Source organism: Acanthochromis polyacanthus, chromosome 11 (assembly GCF_021347895.1).
Source record: "Acanthochromis polyacanthus isolate Apoly-LR-REF ecotype Palm Island chromosome 11, KAUST_Apoly_ChrSc, whole genome shotgun sequence".
Lineage (NCBI taxonomy): Eukaryota > Metazoa > Chordata > Actinopteri > Pomacentridae > Acanthochromis > Acanthochromis polyacanthus.
In genome coordinates this window covers 5,027,828-5,050,606 of record NC_067123.1, presented here as the reverse complement: position 1 = coordinate 5,050,606, position 22,779 = coordinate 5,027,828, and the positions used below count along the sequence as shown (strand labels likewise).

At 39.0% G+C, this 22,779-nt stretch overlaps 1 protein-coding gene across 1 annotated transcript in view; it reads right to left on the bottom strand.

Annotated features, from left to right (window-relative positions):
* ext1b (exostosin glycosyltransferase 1b) overlaps window positions 1–22,779 on the bottom strand; it is a 140,283-nt gene that overhangs the window by 32,660 nt on the left and 84,844 nt on the right. Inside the window, 2 exon segments of the mRNA XM_051955272.1 lie at window positions 1,719–1,826; window positions 4,153–4,246. Of these exon segments, the coding sequence (XP_051811232.1) occupies window positions 1,719–1,826; window positions 4,153–4,246 (202 nt within the window).

The following is a 22,779-nucleotide window of genomic DNA, read 5'->3' as shown; positions in this document are numbered from 1 at the left end:
GCATGTGTAACATTCTACAGATAGTTTTGCTACTATATGTGCTGGGAATGTCCCGTAAACTTGAATTTACAGCTCACAGTATCCACAGTGAGCTGCGCTTCTGGATAACTAGATAACTGCTCACAGTGAGCCGCTATAAAAGTCAATGTCAAACAATATTATTCCACACTTCATTCAAATTAACATTTAATGGCCATATAATTACTTTTCCCCCGTGAAGTTTAGCGACTCCACCGAATCCATTCCTGCTTCTATTTATTCTTCCAACAACGAGACGCCCTGAGGCTCAATTTAAAGCCGTGATGGTTTAATTCTGCAGCCGCAGAATAAAACACAGCGGGATTCTGGGTAAAATCACAGAGTCTCAGGCTGTTCGGGTGAGGTTCAGGTGTTTCTATGTTCAGGTGAGGTTCAGGTGATGTTCATGTTCAGATAAGATAAGATGAGATAAGATAATCCTTTATTACTCCCCTTGTCCGGGGAAATTTCCCATGTTACAGCAGCATTGTATCACACGGTAGAGCAACAATAAGCAACAATAAACAACAATATAATGATAATCATAATAACAATCACAATATGTTTCTATGTTCAGGTGTTTCTATGTTCAGGTGACGTTCAGGTGTTTCTATGTTCAGGTGATGTTCAGGTGTTTGTATGTTCAGGTGACGTTCAGGTGTTTGTATGTTCAGGTGACGTTCAGGTGTTTCTATGTTCAGGTGACGTTCAGGTGTTTCTATGTTCAGGTGACGTTCAGGTGTTTCTATGTTCAGGTGACGTTCAGGTGTTTCTATGTTCAGGTGACGTTCAGGTGTTTCTATGTTCAGGTGACGTTCAGGTGTTTCTATGTTCAGGTGACGTTCAGGTGTTTCTATGTTCAGGTGTTTCTATGTTCAGGTGACGTTCAGGTGTTTGTATGTTCAGGTGACGTTCAGGTGTTTCTATGTTCAGGTGACGTTCAGGTGTTTCTATGTTCAGGTGATGTTCAGGTGTTTCTATGTTCAGGTGATGTTCAGGTGTTTCTATGTTCAGGTGATGTTCAGGTGTTTGTATGTTCAGGTGACGTTCAGGTGTTTGTATGTTCAGGTGACGTTCAGGTGTTTCTATGTTCAGGTGACGTTCAGGTGTTTCTATGTTCAGGTGACGTTCAGGTGTTTCTATGTTCAGGTGTTTCTATGTTCAGGTGACGTTCAGGTGTTTGTATGTTCAGGTGACGTTCAGGTGTTTCTATGTTCAGGTGACGTTCAGGTGTTTCTATGTTCAGGTGATGTTCAGGTGTTTCTATGTTCAGGTGATGTTCAGGTGTTTCTATGTTCAGGTGATGTTCAGGTGTTTGTATGTTCAGGTGAGGTTCAGGTGTTTCTATGTGCAGGTGATGTTCAGGTGTTTGTATGTTCAGGTGAGGTTCAGGTGTTTCTATGTGCAGGTGTTTTTATGTTCAAGTGTTTCAGTGTTCAAGTATTTCTGTGTTCAGGTGTTTTATGTTCAGGTGCATAGGTAACGTTAAGGTGTTTGTATGTTCAGGTGTTCAGATAATGAGGTTTTTCTTTTTCCAGGTGATGTTCACATGTTGCTGTGTTCAGATGTTTCTATGTTCAGACGGTGTTCAGGTGTTTAGGTAATGCTGAGGTGTTTCTGTGTTCAGGTGTTTCTGTGTTCAGGTGTTTCTATGTTCAGGTGTTTCTATGTTCAGGTGTTTCTATGTTCAGGTGTTCTACCTGCAGCAGCAGCCGCTCGTCTCCGATGACGGCGGCCGTGTTCCAGTCGATGATCTCGGAGAACGGCAGCTCCCAGCCGTTACTCAGCATCACCGGAACACAGGCAGCCTGACAGACGACACAGAGGGAAGCAGAACCTTTGAAGCATCATCACTGCTGCAGCCGAACTACAGAGCACCAATAATCAATAATCACATTGATCCTGATTTTCACAGCTGCACAGTCAACAACTACATAGTCTGGATTAATCAATCCACAGTAGGAAATTAATTAATTTAAAATAAAATGCTTTAAATCTTCAGTTTAATGTAAACAATGATCCTGTGTCACATTTTATATTACTGTATATTCTAACTGTGTACGTTAGCTGAGGACCAGATGTTGTTTCTAGGGCTCAACTTTAACAATTTTAGACAATTTATAGATTTAATTACAGTTATTAGTCTTAATTATATAAAATATTTTACATTGTATCCTGAGAAACAGAAAACAGAAGCTTAACTTGCAGTAAACATGAAAGCTGTAATATAAGATTTTTGTCCACTAGAGGGCAGAATAACAAACTGTTGGCACATATTTGACATATAAAGGTGATATTAGAAATAAGTTAACAAGCTGTTTTATATTTCTGATCACCTGATGCATGTAAATCCAAATTAATTCGTGTTTTTATTAGTTTTAGCTGCTAAATGTTGCATTGGCACCACTTTTTATCTGTTTTTAGGAGACTGAGGATATTAAAGCAGCAAACATCCAACACAGTTACATCAATAAAACCTGATTTAGTGCAGCTTTAATCCTCCAAGACTCAGTCTTTTAATGAACATGAAGTCAGAGTTTCCTAATCACTTGTTCTGTTTGTGTTCGAATCATTTATGAGAAAGAAGAGACAGTCTGACTGTTGGGCATTCAGTTTAAACTGTGGAGCTGCAGAGTTTATTTAAAACGACGATATAGAAGAAAAACGTGACGAGAAAGAATCAGGATGAAAGTGACCTTTAATAGAGGGAACAGCTGCTGTGTGTTACAGTGTGTGTGTGTGTCTGTTTTATGTAATGGTGCTGATGTCACTCCCGGGTCATAAAGGTGTCACTGAACCAGAACCTGCTGTCACTCGCACACTCTCTCACACACACACACACACACACACACACACACACACACACACACACACACACACACACACACACACACACACACACACACACATGTGTGTGTCTTGCTATCATTGTGGGGACTTACCATTGACTCCCATTCATATCTAACCCCTAACCCTTACCCTAACCCTTAACCCTAACCAAAACAATGGCTAACCTTAAAGAAACGTTTTTGCACTTTTACTTTTTTCAGTAACAACAACATGGCCAAGAAAATACTGTTTAAACTTGTGGGGACTGAAATGAGGTCCCCACAAATGACATTTCTTTTGGTTTTCCTATGGTTGTGGGGACCTATGTCCCCACAACCCCTATAATTACCCACCCACACACACACACACTAGGCTGACCTTCAAATAATTTAACCTTAACCCTCCTGTTGTCCTCTTTTACGGGTGCTAAAATATATTGTTCTTATATCTGAAAAAAAAAATCTGAAAAAAATTCCCCAGATTTATAAAAAAAATTGCAAAATCTTTAGGAAGAAAATTCCAAAAGTTCCTTAAAAGTTTCCCTTATAACTTTTATTTAAAAATTTGGCAAGAAATAAATACAAATTGTAAATATTTTCAAAAAATGACTAAAAATCTTCCCCTAAAAATCCTAAAAATCTCTAAAATGATTACATATATATCATATTTAGCGTTTTTGTGCTGATTTTGCATCTGTTTTTGGCTATTAGTGGTAATTTTGGCCCTTTTTTGGACAATTTGGCCTCCTCTTGTGGTTAATTGGTCTCTTAAAGTGGTAATTTTCCAGCTTTTTTTGGTTATTTTAGTTTTTATCAGAACTCAGATGTGTTTCTCCTCCTAAATGTCATGGTTCTATCTGCTGGACTGATGAAGTTCTGAGGCTCAGAAATGATGGAAAAAGTCCATTAAAAAGTGATAAATCTGAACCTACCTCTGTGGACTTCAAGGACCTGAAACTGTGGAAATATTCACAGTATGAAGGTAGAACTCTGATCATTAATAAAGTTACTGGAGATAAAAATCTTCCATTGAAAAACCAAACTGCTCTTTTTGCCTCAGAGTCTTCTGCAGATAAAACCAGTTTTTCTGATTCTCGGCTGCTGAACTACAAACACCTTGTGGTGTTTTCAGGGCGCTGTTTAAATGTGTATCTGCATGTTAGAGGCAGGAAGAGCGGCTTAATCTCCTCAGTCAAGGTCCCTTTGTTGGTATTAATTCGACTATTAGAGTGAAATGAAGGCTTGTTGATCCCTTAATGCTGCGGGAGGCTCCGCTCTGTAGCTGCTCATTAACTTCTGCTTTTACCTGCAGAGCCTCCAGGAAGCGAAAGGAGCCCAGACGTCGACCACGAGGCACCAGGCAGAAGGTGGAGTTGTGGAGCATCTCCTTGTAGTCGTACCTGCAGACACACAACAACAACATAACGACAGTCAGACACACTGAAAGTGGGTGTTCAGAGGAGAAAACAGCGAGGAGCGTCATTATTCAGCGGTCAAACCTGCATTAAAGCTCTAAAGGCTGATGGTGGGTGTGAAAGGCGACTTATCTCTACACTAAATCACCACAAAGACGACATTTATCAGACCTAAAAACTCTAAAGAGAGCAGGACTAGCCAGCTTTTTAACTGTCTGAATTTCCTTAAGCTCACTGTGTTTAAAAATGTGGAAAAATGAGACAAGTCTGAGTTTAAAATCACCACATTCTACATGAATCATGTAAAAATTCACAAAAGCCATTTTCTGCAGAAAACAGAACTCTACACGCTAAAGCTCGAAAAGAAAGTTAAAAAGCAGCATACATGACTATTTAAAGCTCTGATCTTGGAGCAGCTCTGGGGTGCTTTTTGCTTCTGTTTTTGTTTTTCTTCACTGTAGTTCATTTTTTAATTGTACAGAAAAAAAGTTTTTTTTTTTACAGCAACTGGTTTGAGAAAATCATTTATTTTTGGTGGATTTTGAATTGAGGCACATAGAGCAAAGAGATTTTGATGAAGCGTCACAATTTTAAGCTTTGATTTGGTTCATTTTCTCCAAAAAAAGTTCAATAATCATTGAAAAGTCCCTGATTTGTTGTCACACTGCTGTTCATCGCATAGAAGTACTTATGGCTCCAGAGTTGCACAGAAAAGAGTAGAATTTTTTATTTTTTACAGCATCTGATTAGAGAAAACAATTATTTTTTCTGTGAATTTTTAATTGAGGCACATAGAACAAAAAGATTTTGATGATGTGTCACAATTTTAAGCTTCGATTTGGTTCATTTTCTCAACGATAATGTTCAATAATCATCAGAACATCCCAGAGTTTTTGTCACATCGCTGTTGGTTCCAGGTCCACCTAAAGTCCTGCAGCTCTGTGGAACCAGAACAACATGAAGAACCAGAGAGAACTCAGAAATGTCTTCTGCCACAGTTAGAAGGATGGAAACCACAGAAAGGAAGCACAAAAGGTGAATTTTTCAAAGTATACAGGTGCTACCAAAACTTAAAAAACTTAGATGGCAGCTTGACGTACTGCAGATATTTTACAATTTACAACTTTAATTAGTTTATCTACTGTCCCCTCTCTGCTCTGTTGAAAAACTGCCTGCAGTTCAACTGATAAATGCCAGAAATGTTATGAGTTGTGTTGTTTTTTTTCAGTTTTTTACAGAATAAAATGAAGAAAATGCTTCATTTGTTGGCATTTTTTAACACGGACAGACGTAGAAGTGGTTTTGCTCCATTTTGTTGGTAAAATCAACCAAATCTGAACTAAAAATCTGGACATTTCATCAAAACTGCTTTATTCTGGTCATGCTGTCTGAAAAAAATGCCAAAATTACTTCATTTATCAGCCAGAAACTGTAAAAACAGCAAAAAACTTTAGATTTTCAACGTTAAGTTTAACTTGACCGAGTCATGATATTTTGTAAAAATTAAATTTACTCTGTGTCTCATTTATAAATGATTTAAATATGAAGCGTCTGTAGTAAACATGAGAACATGAGTTTAGAGGTTTAGAGAAAATGCTTCATTATTTTGCTTTTTCTTTTTTTAGATAAATAGATCTAGAATAAAGTGGTTTTGATAAAATATCACAACCTTAAGCTCGATTTTATCAGGTTTCCAGAAGTCTGTCCAGTTTTACAGCGTAAATTATGTCATTTTGGTGTGTTTTTCTTAAAGACAGCATGACTTTAAAACCTGCTGGTGGTTTGGGGGGTTCAGAAGATTAAATCTGCATCTGATTTAATAAATTCTCAGTGACAAAGGGAAACAAACTGCTTCTTGTAGCCCTGAAAGACATCGTGATGCCTCAAAGAAAATTGAAAAGATGCTAAATCTTCTACTTCTGAATCAAACATTGTCTCATAACCTGCGATGTTTCCCTGTGAAACTACATGAACTAATGAGACCAGAAGGAAGCCGTTGCTCATGGAGGTGAGGTGATGAAGGCTGTGACGAACAAACACTTTCTGTTTCCTGCAGCTGAGCTAAAGAAACACGACGTCCCGATCCGATCCTCGTTCGCAGCTTCACAGCCGACGTGAGAGCAGCTGCAGCGTCACCTGTCAGACCAGGAAGCTTCATATTTACACCCCAGATGTCTGCTGGATGCCGTAGCAACCTGCAGAGCAGACATCTGATGGCAGCAAATGTTAGTGTGTGATGCAGCAGCTTCAGAGCTGCCATCAGTACAAGAAGAAGCAGTTTGTTTTCCTTGTCGAGTGTTTCATGGTCACTTTGGCGTTTTCTAATAAAATGTCGGACAGTTTAATGTGTTTTGTCTCGTAATCTTTATTCTAATGAAACAATCTGAGCGTTCTGAGGATCCGTTTTTAAATGACACAAACAGAATAAAATGATTCTGATGAAATTCTCCAGTTTTTGGCTTAGAGTTTTAATCGCACATGATTAGTTCAAAGACCATTGGAAAGTTGAACATCGGACATTTCCTGCTGTGTCATTGGTGTCATTGTGGTTCTTGTGTTTAACATGATGTCTGTTTCTGCTCGACTCAAACTGACTCAAGAAGAAACTCATGGAATATTTTCTGTCTGAGTCTCTGAGGCCGTTTCTTAATATGCGTACTTGTCTGTATTTGCGTTCTCACGTACTCCTGAAACGTCATCAGTCAGAGACCGAGTACTGATCCAGTTCAAATACACATTTGGCCAAGAACGGATAAAATACCCGGATGTGTTCTCGCTGCGCCTTCATCATCGTGGACTTAGAGCAGCCAAATAACCCGTTCTGTTTACGTTCATCTAAAGGTCACACTTTGGCCTCACGGTGTATTTTAATCAGTGTTCAGACAAAAATCAGTTTGAAAGAAGTTAAAGTTAATGTTTAGAATTTTATATCATGAATGTTTTACTCTATGCTCGCTGTGTACTTCTAAATTATTGTCTTGTCTTCAGTGCCTGTAGTACGACTTTGCTCCATTCTTATGACTGTTACTGGGCATTAAAATGAACATTTAATCAGTATTTTATTGGAGGGACGTCTGAGGAAACCCAGATCCTCACTGACTGTTGGGAGACTCCACAGACAGAACATGAGTAGCTCCATCTTCAGCATCTGGACCAGCATGATGCTGTTCATGGAAACTGAAGGATATATGTAGTATGGACTTGTGTACTTGGTATTGAGAAACGGCCTATGTCTCATCTTCACAGTAAGTAAATGTCATCTGGACGTAGCTGCTGTACTGAAATCTGATCGAAACACACAAGTAAACAGTAAACCAAGAAAGTAAGCCAACTAATGCAGAAATGTGAGTTTCAGTTACACACAATATGAAGCTGATGCAACATTATGATGTCAAAATATTGTTTGCGACCTAAAGGATTTGTTGAAATCATTAAATCTGGATTTATATTTTGCAGTTTTAGGTGGAATAAGTCCCTTAAATCCTGTCTGCAGCAGCTCAGACTCCAGCAGCCGAACTCTCTGAGCTTCCTGCAGCTTCAGGTTGATGGAACTCTGGACCTGCAGCAGTCGGAGTGTTTCCAGAGAAACAGATCCAATTTACTGCTTATTGAGTCTGGTGTTACATTAGCCTCCTGCACCGCTCTGCTGTCGGCCTTTCTCCCGCTAATATCCTCCAAAGTGAGTTTCGCTGTGGAAGAATGGAGGTGTGCAGGTCTGCTGATGTCCAGGAGGAGTTCCTTTGTGTTCTGCTGTCCTGAAGTTTGTAAAGGAGAGTTTGTGATAAAGGACGGATCCAGTTTCCTCCACGGTGAACTTCAGAACACAGCGACGGAGCGTCAGACTGTAGAAGTTCTTCATCGTTCAGGATGTCGGGCCACAGATGTGCTCGTTTGTCTGATAAATAACAGCAGGACGGATTCCAGCAGTAATTAAACAGGAGCCTCGTCCTCCTCATAAAGTCTAAGTTGAAGCATCTTGTTGCTGGATCCCCTGAGAGCCGGACAGATGTGCAGATAACCGAGCTGGAGGCTGAAACGGAGCTGTGCTGGCTCTGAGACGGAGGTTTTCTCCACAGATGTGAGGATGATAATGTGACGGACACGAGCTTTACAATCACCATCAGACTGGTCTTATTTTCCCCACAGCTGTGTGTCGGCATCCAGATGTGTTTCTGCCATTCCATCCCCCTCCTCTGCTGCCATAACGCAGCTCCACACACTGCAGCTAATTCATTAGCCTAATTAGCCCTCATCTGCCAGCTTATGCTAGTTTTAATTAGCATTCTAGCACGCAATGACCCAGAGGTCTGATAGGCCAAACAAACAGGATTCTGTGGTCAAACTATGACAATAAACCACGATAGTGAACAACAACAAACCACAACAACAAACCAAGAACTACAGACCAACAACAACAGACCATGACAGCACACCACAAATACAAACCACAACAATAAACCACGACAACAAACCAACAACAGCAACAAACCATGAGAACAAACCAGCACAACAACAAAACAGAACAACAAACCAACAACAAAAAACCATGACAACAGGCAACGACAGCACACCACAACAGCAAACCACAACAACAACCCGACAAAAACAAACCGATGACAACAAACCATGACGACAAACCACAACAACAAATCAACAACAAACCGACGACAACAAACCAACGGCAACAAACCATGACAAACCAACAACAATTAACCATGATGACAACAAACCATGATGACAAACCACAATGACAAGCCAACAACAACAAATCACGATGACCCAGCGGTGAGCGGCAGCTAACGGCCGGATGGAAACATGAGGCTGGTTCAAGCACAACCACCAGCTACAACATTAAAAGCAGTTTGTGTTGGTGATGAACTTTGTGTAGATTTAATTTATTACTATTACTATTATTATTATTCATTCAGTGCTGGTAAAACAGTTCTGATCATCAAGAATATGGAACTCTGGGGGTAAACTGTGACATATTTTGGCATTAGATCCTTTGGGATCTATGGAGGATCTGTTCTGATCCAGTTCAAGTCATTTAATATTTAGCATCTGCTCTAACCAGCTTCTTAAAAGTACACACTTCGAGCATTATCAGCTGTAGTACCTGTTTGTTAGAAACATAAAGAGAAAGCATGAATCTGAAGGCCTGAAACAGACTAGAGTGTGGATCATGTTTCCAAACTTATGTAGAAGAAAATATGTTCATGGCTGTGAAATGTGAAAAACATAAAGAGCATTGAGGCGCAGTAACTGTAGGAATGAGAATAACAGTTATTTGTATGAGTGACAGAAGTAGCTGTGAAGAATTAGAGTAAAGTGCTTTAGAGATTTCTTCACCTCTGAACAATGAACAGCAGGAATGACTGTTAGCTTAGGAAGGTTACAAACATTATTCAGAGAAAACTCCCTCCAACCATTTTAATGTCACCGAGGTCTGCAGGGTTTCAGGAACAAGCACTTTGATTGAAGCCGTTAATGAAGGACTTCTGTCTCAGAAATACTGCAGTTAAAAGAAAAGCAGGAGGAAACGCTGAATGCTAACCTGACGGAGGAAACAGTGGAGTCGAACATATTCTGGTCCTGATCACATCTGTGTAGATCAGCTGTAGTACCTGGTTGTTCCAAAAGGGGGAGCCTCTTACTGTTTAATACAGTAGAGACCAGGCGTAAACTAACCGTGACGTCACCCGTTGGTTTCAACGGCGAGAAAGTGAAGCCCGGATTTTGATACTTCCTGGTCGCCGTTTTGGATTTTTTGGAGCCAGTGACGTAAAAAGCGTCATCAAACAGGCTGGACCAGAGAGCAACTAGGGGCAGGATTGGCTGAGGACTCTCTTATCCCGCCCACATTTTACCGCAGAGGCTTCTGTTGCCGTCTATCAAGTATAGCCACGCCCCCTGGCTCCGCCAACTTTAACGATTTATTTAAAAGTCAGTATTGATTTATTTTAAGATCGGCCACCTGATCTCTCATTTTGACCATGAAAACTAACGGGAAAAAAATCCTGAGCTGTAGAAAATCAGTCTATCAAATTTTATTTTCTCCAAAAATGAATTGGGGTCTATGGAGCAAAAGCTTTTTGGAGCCAACCCTGGCGGACGGCGTGATATTGCAATTTTTTGACACTTCTGGGTGGGCTTCAATTCTGGAGCCAGATGCTACGTCCATCTTTATATACAGTCTATGGTAGAGACCAGAGGAGGCATCACAGATCATGTTGGCAAGCAGGGAGCATTGTGGGAGTTTAGCTAGCAATGGGCACCATGACAAAGACTAATGTGATGCTTTATGACCTCTGGACATCACAACTGCAATAAATTAAGGTGTGATCAACTGATGGTGATTCTTTACAATTTATGTGTTTAAAAAAAAGAAAACTATCATAAATTAAGTTATTAACTGATAAAGCTGCATTTATTTAGGGTATAGATCAGATTTACGCCACCTGTGTGACAGCAGACGCTAAGAAAGTGTCGCCGTTTTGCACAATTCTGCTACGGCCAACTTTGAGCATCAATATAATGAGATGTATCGCAGTTTCAACAACAAACGTGCAGCAGTTTCATGTATTTTATGTGTTTCCTGTAATTTAAAAAGCACATACTTTACCTCAGTGTACTTCAAGGGTCTGTAGCACATAAGTATGAAGGTAAAACTTTGCTCATTAAATAAAGTAACTGAAGATGAAGAATCAGACGATTCTGACGAGGTTGGAGTCAGATTTTTTATGCAGTGACTGGAATGTGCACAAGTTAAATACCAGCACTCATGGCTCTGTAATGTGCAGTATTCATACATGTATACATAGATATGGTTTGGAATGTCTGAACATGACTTTATTGTTGAACCTCTATTGCAGACAACAGGAGAAAGAAAAGATTAGTTTCTCCTTTAAGAGGGTTTTGAATTTGGCCCGTGGGTCCTGTTTACACCAGAATACAGATCTGGTTATCTTCTGCAATTTTTCTAAACCTTATCTGACTGAGAAACCGTCAGTGGGATTAAAAATTTATTCGGCTAAGAGCGACCGCGACAACGCCGAGGACTAGAGAACACAAAATACATCAAACAAGATCAGCAGAAAAATCTGTAAAATCCAGTATAAACTCCCTAAAACAAGCCGGTACAAAGAGAGACGGAAAGAAGACGAGCTGAGAGCCAGAACACCATCAAACCGACGATTAATAAGACAAACACTAAAGCCCACACAGTCACGTTATTAGCAGATGATCAGAGGAGGACAGATGTTATCACAGATGTGGCAGCAAACAGCAAACAGAGGGAGTGACTGAACACAGAGCATCCGGATGTTGGGCGACATCATCCGCATACGACGATAACCTGAAGCTTCAACCTGAAGTCGTAGGTCTAACCACAGATGTCTACAAGAAATACAAAACATTAAACCACTTCTCTGTTTTACTATTTGAATAAAAAATGGTTTACTGAGCAGACTGTATTTGTGTCTGTTTCTAAAATGGATTCACAAAACAAATAAACCTACATGAAAATTCTCTCAAATGTATAAAAATCCATGAAGGTGCAGCATTTACTCTGTAAAACACGAAAATATAGATACATAAAGTCCATTAAAGTGCAGCATTTAGAAGCTGTATCTGCACATTTCTGTCGGTTAACCTTCCTGTAACGTTGCGGGTCAAATTTATCCATTTTAAAGAAAGCAAATCTTTAAAAAATGATGAACTTTCTTCTCCTTGGATTGATGAGTGCAAACAACATTCAAAATGAAAACGGTTCATTTCATATATTTGCAAATTCTACACTAGTTTTGAGTTCTTTTGTTCAGACAAATTAAGATTGGATAGATGTTGATTACCTTGCTTGACAGTTTCGGCGAGCGCTCTCGTGTGCTAAGACAAAATGAACGTTTTTGAGATATTTACAAATTCAGTCTGAACAGAAGAGGAATGTTAATTTATCAGCATTACCCCATAGTAAGAAATAAAAATCAAAATGTAAAATAAAATAAAGAAAAACTGTTGTATTTTAAATGTACACCCCCTGTCAAAAGTTTTGAGACGGGTTCTCATTCAAATGAATGAGAACCCGTCTCAAAACTTTTGACAGGGGGTGTAGATCTTGTCAACGTACATGAAAAAACATTTTAACATGCATTTGTAATGGAAAAACGAGTGAATTATCCCCACTGAATCATGATCTGAGAGGTAAAGAACACCATTACACTAGAAATTGATTGAAATGATTCGTAATGGAGTTATAAATGAGATATAAACAATGTTTTTTGGGATTTTTTCCTGATAAACGAACCTAACAGAAGGGTTACCCTCTTCTTTCAGGTGGAGCACAGCAGTTTCATTGTTAACTGAACTCTAATATTTCTGTGCAGGAACAGAAGTGATACAGGTGTTTACAGAAAACCTTCCACAGGTGTCCACCGGAGAAGAAAGTGTCAGAAAGAACTCAAAATCTGTCCAAAATGAATTCAAATCTGTCCAGAATTACCCAAAAGTTATGAAAATAGCAAAGAAAATGTCAGAAATAACTCAAAATCTGTCCAAAATAAATTCAAATTCGTTCAGAATTACACAAAAGTTATAAAATAATAAAGAAAATGTCAAACATAAATCAAAATCTGTCCAAAATGAATTACAATTGGTCCAGAATTCCACAAAAGTCATAAAAATAGCAAAGAAAATGTAAAATATAAGTCAAAATCTGTACAAAATGAATTAAAATCTGTCCAGAATTACTCAAAAACTATAAAAAAAATAGCAAATAAAATGCCAAAAATAACTCAAAATCTGCCCAAAATAAATTCAAATCTGTCCAGAATTACTCAAAAACTATAAAAATTAGCTAATAAAATGCCAATAACATCTGTCCAAAATGAATTCAAATTGGTCCAGAATTACCCAAAAGTTATAAAAATAGCAAAGAAAATGTCAGAAATAACTCAAAATCTGTCCAAAATAAATTCAAATTCGTTCAGAATTACACAAAAGTTATAAAATAATAAAGAAAATGTCAAACATAAATCAAAATCTGTCCAAAATGAATTACAATTGGTCCAGAATTCCACAAAAGTCATAAAAATAGCAAAGAAAATGTAAAATATAAGTCAAAATCTGTACAAAATGAATTAAAATCTGTCCAGAATTACTCAAAAACTATAAAAAAAATAGCAAATAAAATGCCAAAAATAACTCAAAATCTGCCCAAAATAAATTCAAATTGGTCCAGAATTACACAAAAGCTATAAAATAATAAAGAAAAGGTCAAATATAAATCAAAATCTGTCCAAAATGAATTAAAAATCTTTCCTGAATGATTCAAAAACTATAAAAATAGCAAAGAAAATGTGAAGAATAACTCAAAATCTGTCCAAAATGAATTACAGTTGGCCCAGAATTACACAAAATCTATAAAATAATAAAGAAAATGTCAAATATAAGTCAAAATCTGACAGGTGTCCACTGCAGATACACTACAGTTAAAAAGTTTTGGGTCACCTATGCAAAAAACTGCTTTTCTTTCAAAAATAAGGGCATTTCTACATCTGAGAGGTTTTCTGACAGCAGCTATGGAACCAGACGGTTTAATAAGTTCGGCTCTTTCTGACTGAAGGCTAGATGCTAATATCGCTGCTATTCTGTCAGAACATGAGCCTGAATCCAAACTCATACATCCAGATCCGGTCCAGGTGAGCTGCTTCCTCCACAGCTGATGTACATTAAGTCTGTTCACGCTGCCAGTAAATGAGCCTCAGCGGTCGGACGGTGGAGGGAAAGTCCCGGTGATTCATCTGTGGGGGTTTCTGAGCTGCTGCTTTGCATAGCGCTGCTGCTGCTGATGTTCAGATGGCTGCTAAGTATCGCTGCAGGTCTGAAGCCTAAATAAAAGCCGTGTCCAACGCTCATATACATGCAGGCTCATGCAGACCTGAGAAGCAGCTGTTACCTGCAGCTACAGCCCACATGTGTAATCCTGAATATTTAACAAAAACCCCCCGATAACAAAAAGTCCTCTAATTCACTATGACGACTTTATCCTCGCAATCTATTCAATTTGTCCTCAGATTCTTTCCACGGCCGACACATGGAGGCAGTTTTTCTCTGTCTGTAGAGTCACCAAAGCAGCAGTTAGAATCAGTGTTGATGAGTTCAAACCTCTGACAAAATGATGTTTAACCAACTATTCTGTGGCCTTTAGAGTCACAAGATCTCAAACAGAGACTTGAACAGTTTCAGAGAAGCGACTCCTCTTTGCTAAAGGCTAATTCAGGCTTTCTATGTCCGTGTGCAAAGATTGATATAGATTGTTTTACAGGATTTAGCATCTAAATACAGACAGAACTGTAGCAACTGTGCCACTGGTTATTCCTGAGGTTACAGTAGACAGAAAAAAACTCAAGATATCTGGAGAAATCAGAACTTCCTGCTGTCTAAATTTTAAATTCTCAAGTTAATGTTGTCACTGAGAGAATACAAGAACATCCTACTGTTTTAAGTTTGAAATTCTCAAGTTAACACTCTAACTTAAGGAACACGGGATATCGAGAGAAATCCCAACTTCCCACTGTCTGAAATTTTAAATTCTCAAGTTAATGCTGTCACTGACAGAACACAGGATGTCTGGAGATTTTAGAACTTCCTGCTGTTTTAAGTATTAGATTTTCAAGTTAATTCTTTAGCTAGCAGAACACAGGATATCTGGAGAAATTAGAACTTCCCGCTGTCCAAAGTTTTAAATTTTAAAGTTAGTACTTTAACAGACAGGCCACAGGATAACTGGAGAATTTAGAATTTCCCACCATTTTAAGCTCTGAATTCACAATACTTGAGCAAGCACAACACAAGATATCTGAGAAACTGTCTCAAGTTTTAAATTCTCAAGTTAATACATTAACTGAGAGAACACAGGATATCTGGAGACTTTGAAACTTACCACTGTCCAAAATTTAATTTTTTTAAGTCACTACTTTAACAGACAGGCCACAGGATATCTGGAGAATTTACCACTTCCCACTGTTTTAAGTTTTGAATTCTCAAGATAATGCTTTAGCTAGAAGAACACAGGATATCTGGAGAAATCAGAACTTCCCACTGTTACAGTTGTACAATGTCAAGTTGATGCGGTCACTGACAGAGCGTAGGATATCTGGAGATTTTAAAAAGTTTGAATTTATCACTGTTCAATTTTTAAATTCGGCAGTTAATGCTTTAACTAAAATAACAAAGGATATCTGGAGATTTCAGAACTTTCCCATGAGAAATTCTAAAATCTCCAGATATCCTGTGGTTCTGTCAGTTAATAACTTTTATTCTTATTTTACAGATTTTCCATTTGGTTAAATTATATAGCAAAATCAGAGAAAAATGTATTGACTGATTAATTTATTATTATTTATATATTATTAGTAAACCAAGTAAATGCCTACGTCACAATTCAGTATTTTTATAAATGTAATTTGCTTTTATACTACATTAGTCCACAAATTTACACAATTTTTACTGTATTTAAATCTGAAGAATAGATTCTTTTACAGATATTTTGTGTTTAATATATAAAGAATGTAAATTAAGGTTTCAAAAATAGCAAAGAATTTAATAACTATCATATGGCAGATTTTCCCTGTTTTGTTAAAAGACAATATCTTGGAAATATGCAGTTTTTTAGATAGTAAGTTGTTCTCGTAATGTTTTATTCTGCATTTAAATCAGCTACAGATGCCATTAGTTTACAGATATTTGCTAATGTTTTCACAGTTTTGAAATGTTACAGTTTTTTATCACTTTATAACAAATTTTGTTCATGAAACTTCGGACAATTCTGAATAATTTTAGACAACTTTCAGGATATTTTTTGACAAATACGAGCTTGTTCCTGAAATTAAACCATTAATCACTTGTAGGATTTATGCCGTTTGAGTAAACAGAAGGAAAAAGTGGTAAATTGCATGTTGGGTGTAAAAACTGTAAATTATGTCCTCATTAAAGGTCAGAAATATTAATTAACATGAAGTGAATTCAGCTGCTGATAACCTTGACATTCAACCGATGATAATATCAGCTGTTTTAATGATAAATTGATAAAACCTGGTTCACCAGTAGGCGGCGCTGTGGTGAAAACAAGGGTCCACTGCTGCAGTAACACAACAAACACTGCACACCACACACTGTGTGTCACTGAGCTGCTCAGTGAGTCTGTCAGTGTTGTTGTGTATCAGAGACTCTTCAAGATTTCAGATTATGATTCGTTATGAATGAGCCTGAAGGAGGGTAATGTGTGCGTGTGCGTGTGTGTGTGTGTGTGTGCGTCTTTGTGTGTGTGTAACTCGGCCTCCTTGTTTCACGGCGTCTGATGACAAAATGTGTCAGTGTTAAGAAGCAGATCATGTGCTGACACGTCTAAATCCGAGTCTGTCTCACACTTACAGACCAACACACACACACACACACACACACACACACACACACACACACACACACACACACACACACACGAACATCGTGCACGGTCAGGCGTCCTGAGGCCATCTGGAGGTTCAGAGCTCAGCTGTTCTCCAGTGAACATCTCAGTCTGAACCATGAGATCACACAGTGAGAAGCCGTCACTGCCCACTGTGATTGTTTGTTTGATTGTGTGTTTGTGTGATTGTGCGATTGTGTGATTGTGTGTTTGTGTGTTTGTGTGTTTGTGTGATTGTGTGATTGTGTGTTTGTGCGTTTGTGTGTTTATGCGATTGTGTGTTTGTGTGATTGTGCGATTGTGCGATTGTGTGTTTGTGCGTTTGTGTGATTGTGTGTTTGTGCGATTGTGTGTTTGTGTGTTTGTGCGATTGTGTGTTTGTGTGATTGTGTGTTTGTGCGATTGTGTGATTGTGCGAGTGTGTGTTTGTGCGATTGTGCGTTTGTGTGATTGTGTGTTTGTGCGATTGTGTGTTTGTGTGTTTGTGTGATTGTGCGATTGTGTGATTGTGCGATTGTGCGATTGTGTGTTTGTGCGATTGTGTTTTTGTGCGATTGTGCGTTTGTGTGATTGATTGTGTGATTGTGTGATTGTGTGATTGTGTGTTTGTGTGATTGTGCGATTGTGCGTTTGTGCGATTGTGTGTTTGTGTGATTGTGTGATTGTGTGTTTGTGTGATTGTGCGATTGTGCGATTGTGCGTTTGTGTGATTGTGTGTTTGTGCGATTGTGTGTTTGTGTGTTTGTGTGATTGTGCGATTGTGTGATTGTGCGATTGTGCGATTGTGTGTTTGTGCGATTGTGTTTTTGTGCGATTGTGCGTTTGTGTGATTGATTGTGTGTTTGTGTGATTGTGCGATTGTGCGATTGTGCGTTTGTGCGATTGTGCGTTTGTGCGATTGTGTGTTTGTGTGATTGTGCGATTGTGTGATTGTGCGATTGTGCGATTGTGTGTTTGTGCGATTGTGTTTTTGTGCGATTGTGCGTTTGTGTGATTGATTGTGTGATTGTGTGATTGTGTGATTGTGTGTTTGTGTGATTGTGCGATTGTGCGATTGTGTGTTTGTGCGATTGTGTGTTTGTGCGATTGTGTGTTTGTGTGATTGTGTGTTTGTGCGATTGTGTGTTTGTGTGATTGTGTGTTTGTGTGATTGTGCGATTGTGTGATTGTGGGTCATGACGGTTGCATCCATCTTGTTGTCCGTGGCAACAAATCATAAACACTCCTGGATCCATGCGCAGAATAAACACTGACTGATGGACTCAACAAGCAGCTCAGTGGCCCTTTATTAACCATTTAATTGCAAAATGGAAAATGAAAGGTTTAGCTAAATTAAAATAATCTAGCTGAACCATTCAAGTTGCAAACATTATTTTGATAATTATAAGATCAGTGCATCGACTTAACATTGTGTGTGTAATTTAATGGAGTGTTAAAGTTGTACTGAAAGTAGGATTTAGATGGAAAAAAAACATGAAAAATACGAGGAAAGAAGTGATATTACAGTCGAATTTAGCGAATCACAAATGATTATTACTTTAAATCTACCACTACTGATGCAGAAAGTAGGATTTGTGTCGATGAAACCTTAAAAACTGTGAGTACTCGGACTAAAAGCAGCATCTGGGTACAGTTTCACTCGTCAGAAAGTCCTATTCGTGTGGAATACTGGCAAAAAAACATAATTTCGATAGAATACTTGTACTACTTTGTACTTATACCAGTGCAATATTGAGATGTGACACTACGAGTGTTTAAGTGTAATTTTATATATAATTTATTGATACTGTGCATCATTCCAGAATGTGAACGAGCACTAGTGAATGTGTGACCATTGTCCTTCTTCCTCTTTCATTTTTTATCTGTATTTTTTCAGTTTTTATCAGTATTTTCTGTTTTTATCTGTATTTGCGCTGAAAGAGAGCACCCAATTTGGTTGTTGAACATAACAATGACAATTAAAGTGATTCTGATTAAACCCACAAAACTACAAATACTTGGACAGAAAGTAGGATTTGGGTGGAATAAACGATGAAAATTGTACATTTTGGGACAGAAAGCAGCATTTAAATGCTATTTTGTAGGTGAGAAAGCATTATTTGTGTGTAACAAACCTTTAAAACTACCAGTGCTTAAACAGATGGTAGGATTTGTGCAGAATAACCTCAGAACTACAAAAATGTGGACAGAAAGTATGATTTGGATGAAATAAATCATGAAAATTAGGAGTTTTTGGACAGAAAGCGCGATTTAAATCTAATTTTATGACTGAGAAAGCATTATTTGTGTGTAACAAACCTATAAACTACCAGTACTTGCAGATAAAGCAGTAACTGGTTGACTGCAGAGGTTCTTTTTTTTCCAGCTGTGGTTCTGCAGCCTCTTCATACAAAGCTGGTTAACTCTCACTAACCTCCTGATTCCACAAACACCAGCGGCTATCATCGGGTCCCATCTGCCGCCGCCGGCCACTCCGACTCTCCTCCAATAGGTGAGCACAAACTTAATCGCACCTAATTCATCGTCATTCTAATGTATTCCCAATGAAGAGGCTCTAAATCAGAGGATACAGCCGGAACCACCTGAGTCCACCGAGCAGCAGAACCAATCAGAGAGCAGCAAACACACTCAGCCCACCTGAGCTCGAATGCAGATAACAAGACCCTGAATAATTCTGGTTCACACGAAGCATGAAAGCTGGTAAAAATGGAGGGTTTTCTTTGTACCACACTGACAAACTCAAAGCATTTGTGACACTGATGGAGTTTTTATGTTTAAAATACTGAGGTTGGAGCAGAACTTCACCGATTTTGAAGCATTATTGTCCCACTTTGTTTTTAGCTCATTTTATTAAAGCTGCTGTCCGGAGTTTGAATCGCAGCGTCTCCCAAAACACTGTTGGTCCCTCCCTCTGATTTCGCCCCTTTATTTGTGCACGCGTGCAGTACATGAGAGAAGTGCCCGGAGTGCTGCAGCATCTTGCCTGTTTTGCTGTTTTCCCCTCTTCTGCATTTAGTACATTTAGTAAATAATAAAGGAATTACGTTAGAATGCTGTATTGAGTCTAACTTGTCCTAATACCAAAATAACATGAATCTGCTAGGACGAACGAGTAAAGTTTCAATATGTGATTACACTCGTGTATCCCTCTCGATGACGTTGTATATGTGTTACATTGTTTATTTATTTCTATCTAGAGTTCAGAATTGCATGACTCCTCTGACGAAGAGTATGTCCCAGACGCCCCAACATCTTCCTCCAGAGGTCGGGCATCTAAACGAAGCCGTCAGGCGGGCTATGGAGGCCGTGGTCGGGGAGCGACGCGAGCACCCCGAGCCAAAAAACGTCCTGCAGTCTCTTGGCCTGACAAGCCGTGGGATTGGTAACTTTTCTGGAAGTTGCTGAGCCCTGATGCTCTCTCCTCCACAAGCAAAACAAATGTGTGCGCGGTTGCGTAGTGCGTAGCTCGCCCACCTCTGCATGGGCTTGCTTGCTGTGCGCGTAACCGTTGATTGACAGCATGACAAAGCTGAAGCTCGAACTTGATTGGTCGGCAGCGACCGGCGCTTTTTGGAATAACATGGAGGTCTATGAGAGGAAGGCGGAGCTCAGAAATAAATTTTCATATCGCGTTATACTAACATTATATTATAGTATCGAACTAGACTAACACATTTAAGCTTTGTTAAAAAATGATACACAAATTTAAAACAAACGGAAACTCCGGACAGCAGCTTTAAGCTGAGGCCCCAAACTTGCTGAGCTAAAGTTGCAGAAGGACCATGACTTTGGTTAAAACACTCTCTTCTTCCAACATGAACCCTCTGAAAGTCACTCTGTCTTTACAAAATCACTCCAAGTGAAAAATAATCATTGAAGTTTCTATTTTCCAGCAGTCCTTGAACTGCTCATCTGTGAAGCAACGTTTTGTCGGGAAATTGAACCAAATCTAATCTGAAAATCGGGATATTTTATCACTTTATTTTCCTTGCTGAATAAATGAATGTTTGCATAAATTCCTAAACAAAAGTTCTGAGTTTTCAGCTGAACTGCAGGCAGTGTTCCTCACAAAATAGAGAGGAGACAAGTATGACACCTGTGAAGGAAAAATGACTCTTTCTCCTTTCTGAGGTATTTTCTTACAGCTGGTAGCTAACATCATCCCAAGACATCTTCCAACAGGCTGTAGGAGGAAGATATGCTCGGACTCTCTGCTCTGGTCAGGGTTTGTCTATTCTGACGTGACTAAACAGACGAGTTGTCTCCATATTGGTGTTTAATCTCAATCTGACCAACTACAATAAGTTCAGAGAGAACCCTGAACTGATGCTGGCATTGCTAGCATGAACTGCTGCTCGGTAGGTGTCACTTCTCCTGACGTCAGTAAACCCTATCATAGTTTAGGGGGGGACGGTGGGGACGTGTCCCCCCCCACTTTTTGTCAGGGGTCATTTTGTCTCCAACACATTCAAATTCTTCACATGTAAGCCGTTGTAAACCCAGTTATTTTCAGTAGTATAGAAAATTCCGACGCTCCTGAACGCACCATCCGCACACGGCCGAGAGTTGCACAGACACGCAGCACACCTTCGTGAGGTTAAAAAAAATAAAATAAAATAAAAAAAAAAAGGGCAGATGCTAAATTTGCGCCTGTGCCAAGTGGAAGCTCCGACCAGAGGCGTGCAGGGGCAAAATTTCGGCCCGGGAGAATTAGTACTATAGCGGCCCACAGACCCCTCTACCGGCATGTACTGATAACTCAACAGGTTGAGCCTCCGCCTTTGGTGCGGTGGTTGTGAGTTCAAGCCCAACTTGTGGCATTTTGCCGCCGTTCTTCGACATTTTCTCAAAGTGCTGTGGTCTCTATCCCCTCCACTTTTAAAAACAAACTGACGCCCTTGAACCTTATTCACAACCAAAGTCATCTGAGTCTCCATTGTGTCAAAAAAAGGAATAATTAGCTATAGATACGATGCAGAGTCTCTATTTTTTTTGCAGACAGATTCAATCCCAGATTGTTCTGTCTTCACAGAACACTAAATGCAAACAAAGACTCTGACTCCAGTTCGATACCAATCAGCTAAAAATGTCCTATCAGTCCAGATCCTGATGTTTGAGATCAGATAAAACATCTGGAGTTTGTGTTACTGTTTTCAGCCGCAGATGTGAATATTCCAGCGTCACAGTTTGGTGGAAGTGAGTCGTTCAGATGTTTGTACGGAGTTACAGTAGATAACAGGCTGAGAGGAGAAACAACAGGATGAACACCACCCTGTTAGAAAAACCTTATCTGCTGGTAGAAGCAGAAGAAAACAGTGAATCACACGATATGCTGGAATTAACGGCTTCAAACAGTTTCCCTAAAGAATGGGCAGAGCAAAGCTATGTCCTCTCTAAGATTTTTCATCTTTTCATCACATTGTCAGCCTTGATTGATTGTCTCACTCTACCTCATATGATCAGGATCAGACTCATTCTTTGGACTGTTTTCCATCAGTCAGTTTGTCCTCTTGGTCAGCAGTAACAGCTAGCTAAATATCTAGCTTCTACTGCTGAGAAAAAGCTAGCATTAGCATGGATTAGCAACCCTGTTACTGTGATTAGAGTAGGGTTAGCAAACAACAAATAAAACATGGAATAAAAATGGTACCATTGATGTGTAAGCTGAGCCAATCAAGCCTTTGGTAATTTATTACCTATTATTGATCAATATGGAGCAGAAAACTGCAAAAGAGAAGGTTTATTTTTCAAACACTTTGAAGGCCAAATGTCCTCCTATTCTAGAATGACCCACATAAGTACTCCACAATGCTGAAATACAATAAATAAACTAACATTAGGCAGCAAAAAAACAGTAAAAAGCAATGCTGGCAATGATGCTGAGATAATAAATAAAACCACAGAATGAACTGAAAAAATTTGTCCAGAATTACCAAAATTGTATCCAAAATGGTCAGAAGCTTTTCCATTAACCAAGTTAGTCCAAAATGACCCAATTCTTGTTAAAACGACAAAATCGCCTCTAAAATGACTCCAAATTTGTCAAAAATTGCCC